At 60.0% G+C, this 2,025-nt stretch overlaps 1 protein-coding gene across 1 annotated transcript in view; it reads right to left on the bottom strand.

Annotated features, from left to right (window-relative positions):
* Window positions 1-96: 96 nt before the first annotated feature.
* SLC39A3 (solute carrier family 39 member 3) overlaps window positions 97-2,025 on the bottom strand; it is a 4,723-nt gene continuing 2,794 nt past the window's right edge. The window contains 1 exon segment of the mRNA XM_005428552.2: window positions 97-2,025. This exon segment is cut by the window's right edge and continues 14 nt beyond it. Within this exon segment, the coding sequence (XP_005428609.2) occupies window positions 1,819-2,025 (207 nt within the window). The 3' untranslated portion in view covers window positions 97-1,818.

The following is a 2,025-nucleotide window of genomic DNA, read 5'->3' as shown; positions in this document are numbered from 1 at the left end:
TCAGCCCACGCCGGGGCCGGGCACGTGTGGACGCCGCGTGAGCCGGACGTGGAGCAGCCATGGGGGACATCAAAAAAAAGCGAGTGACAGCGAGGGGAGAAGGGCAGGGAATTTATTGGGAGCAGCAGGGCCTCCTCCTCCACCCTGGAGCACGGGATGATCCTGTGGATGAACCCCCCCAGGGCAGCGGGATGAGGATGGGGGAGCTCAGCACCCCCTGGCACTTCACAGCCCCTGATCCCAAACTGCAGCAGGAGGAGGGTGTGAAACAGAGGTGACAGCCCAACAGGGGACACTCAGCACCGTGTCACCTCTCCGCCATCATCGCCCCCCAGGAGAGAGGTCACCCCCCAAGAGAGGTGAAACAGCCCCGAGGCTTCACCACGCCGAGGCAAATCACGTTCTCCTCTCATCCTGCTGCTTTGTGTCATGCCAGGCTCAAAATAACCTCCCTCCGCCCCCCCCTCTCCACTCCAGGTTTTCAAAGGAAGATTAATTGACTCGGGGATGTTGCAGCAATTAAACTAACGAGCCCCAGGATCTGTCAGATGATGCTCAGCTGCCTCCATATGCTGCAGCTGGGCCACCGCGGAGGCTCCGCGCCTCCTTCCCGCTGCCGGCACTGCGCCATCCTTATAATTCCATCAGCGCTTCCAGGGGCCCGGCCAAGCTGCTGCAGGAGCGAAGGCTCCGGGTAATTAAAATGCAGCCCCTGCCTGAGCCAGGCTGTGTTTCACAGCTGGGGGGGAGCACATTCCCAGCTCCAGCCTCTGATCCCAGCTCCTCGCTCCCAAAGGCAAATCCAGCAGGATCAGGAGCTTCCCAGGGGCTCCGCGGCTGCTGGGAGCTGCTCGTGTCTCTCAGCATCACATCCACTCCCCCCACCATCCAAGGGAGGTGATTCCATTCCTTTGGAAACCTGGAAAAGCCTTGGAGCAGCCCCTGATGGGAACTGCTCAGCCCCTCTGATTGCAGAGCACTGAAAACACAAAGAGTTTGCCCCAAAATATCAGTGCTGGAAATTGTTACTGCCCGTTTCCTGCAAGCTCATGGATAATGTGAGGATCTGCTGCACCCCTGGAAGTGTCCAAGGCCAGGCTGGACAGGGCTTGGAGCACCCTGGGACAGTGGAAGCTGTCCCTGCCCATGGCACTGGGCAGGCTTTAAGGTCCTCCCCAACTCCAACCATCCTGGGATTCATCCTCTGATTTTCAGAGTGTTTCCTTAGGGAATGCTCAGCCTATGGGTACCATGCTGAGAAGGAAGCAGGGTAGAGGGGCCCAGGCCCATTTCTTCCATGAATCCCTGGAAAAGCTGAGCTCCCCAAGCCCCAGGCGGGGCATTGGAAGCTCTGTGGAGGCAGCAGGGCCTGGAAGACCAGAGCCCCACAGGGATGTTATTTTTGGCAGCTCTTACAACCAGGTTTTACTCCCAACTAAGCCGCAAAAGCAGCTTAGTGCAGCCTGGCAATCCCTGCTCCCACCTGCTCTGCCTCCACTCCTGTTTGCTCCTCATCTCCTCGGAGCCTCCAGAGCGTGGCCGAAGGGAAGGAGGGAGACACACACACATTCGAGGAGCTCTTGGAAGCAGAATTTACCCAGATCCTTAACGTTTGTGTCCGCTAATCCCTGCAGCCCCTCGGGCAGGGACAATCCCTCGGGATATTCCTCACTCTGAGCACATGGGAAGAGATTCTCCTCCTCCAGGTCATCATGGAAACTCCGCCCGGGTTGGGCTGTTCCAAAGGGGCGGCTCCTCCCGGCGCCGTGGGAGGGGAGAGGTGAAGTTTTGCTCCCTCGGCTTCCTGAGGCTCCCGGCTCACCACGGGACGAGCACCAGCCCGGCCAGCGCGGCGTAGCCCAGCACCAAGCACAGCACCTTGAGCAGCCGGTGGCTTTTATCCTCCAGCTCCTTGGCCAGGATCTCGAAGAAGGTGACGAAGAGGAAGGTGCCGCCGGCGACGCCCTGCAGCAGCAGGGAGGCGATGCTGCCCGCGGCGTTGCGGCTGCTCTCGATGCCCATCCC

This window comes from Geospiza fortis, unplaced genomic scaffold, assembly GCF_000277835.1.
Source record: "Geospiza fortis unplaced genomic scaffold, GeoFor_1.0 scaffold241, whole genome shotgun sequence".
Classification (NCBI taxonomy): Eukaryota; Metazoa; Chordata; class Aves; order Passeriformes; family Thraupidae; genus Geospiza; species Geospiza fortis.
This window is presented reverse-complemented; position numbering and strand designations above follow the sequence as displayed.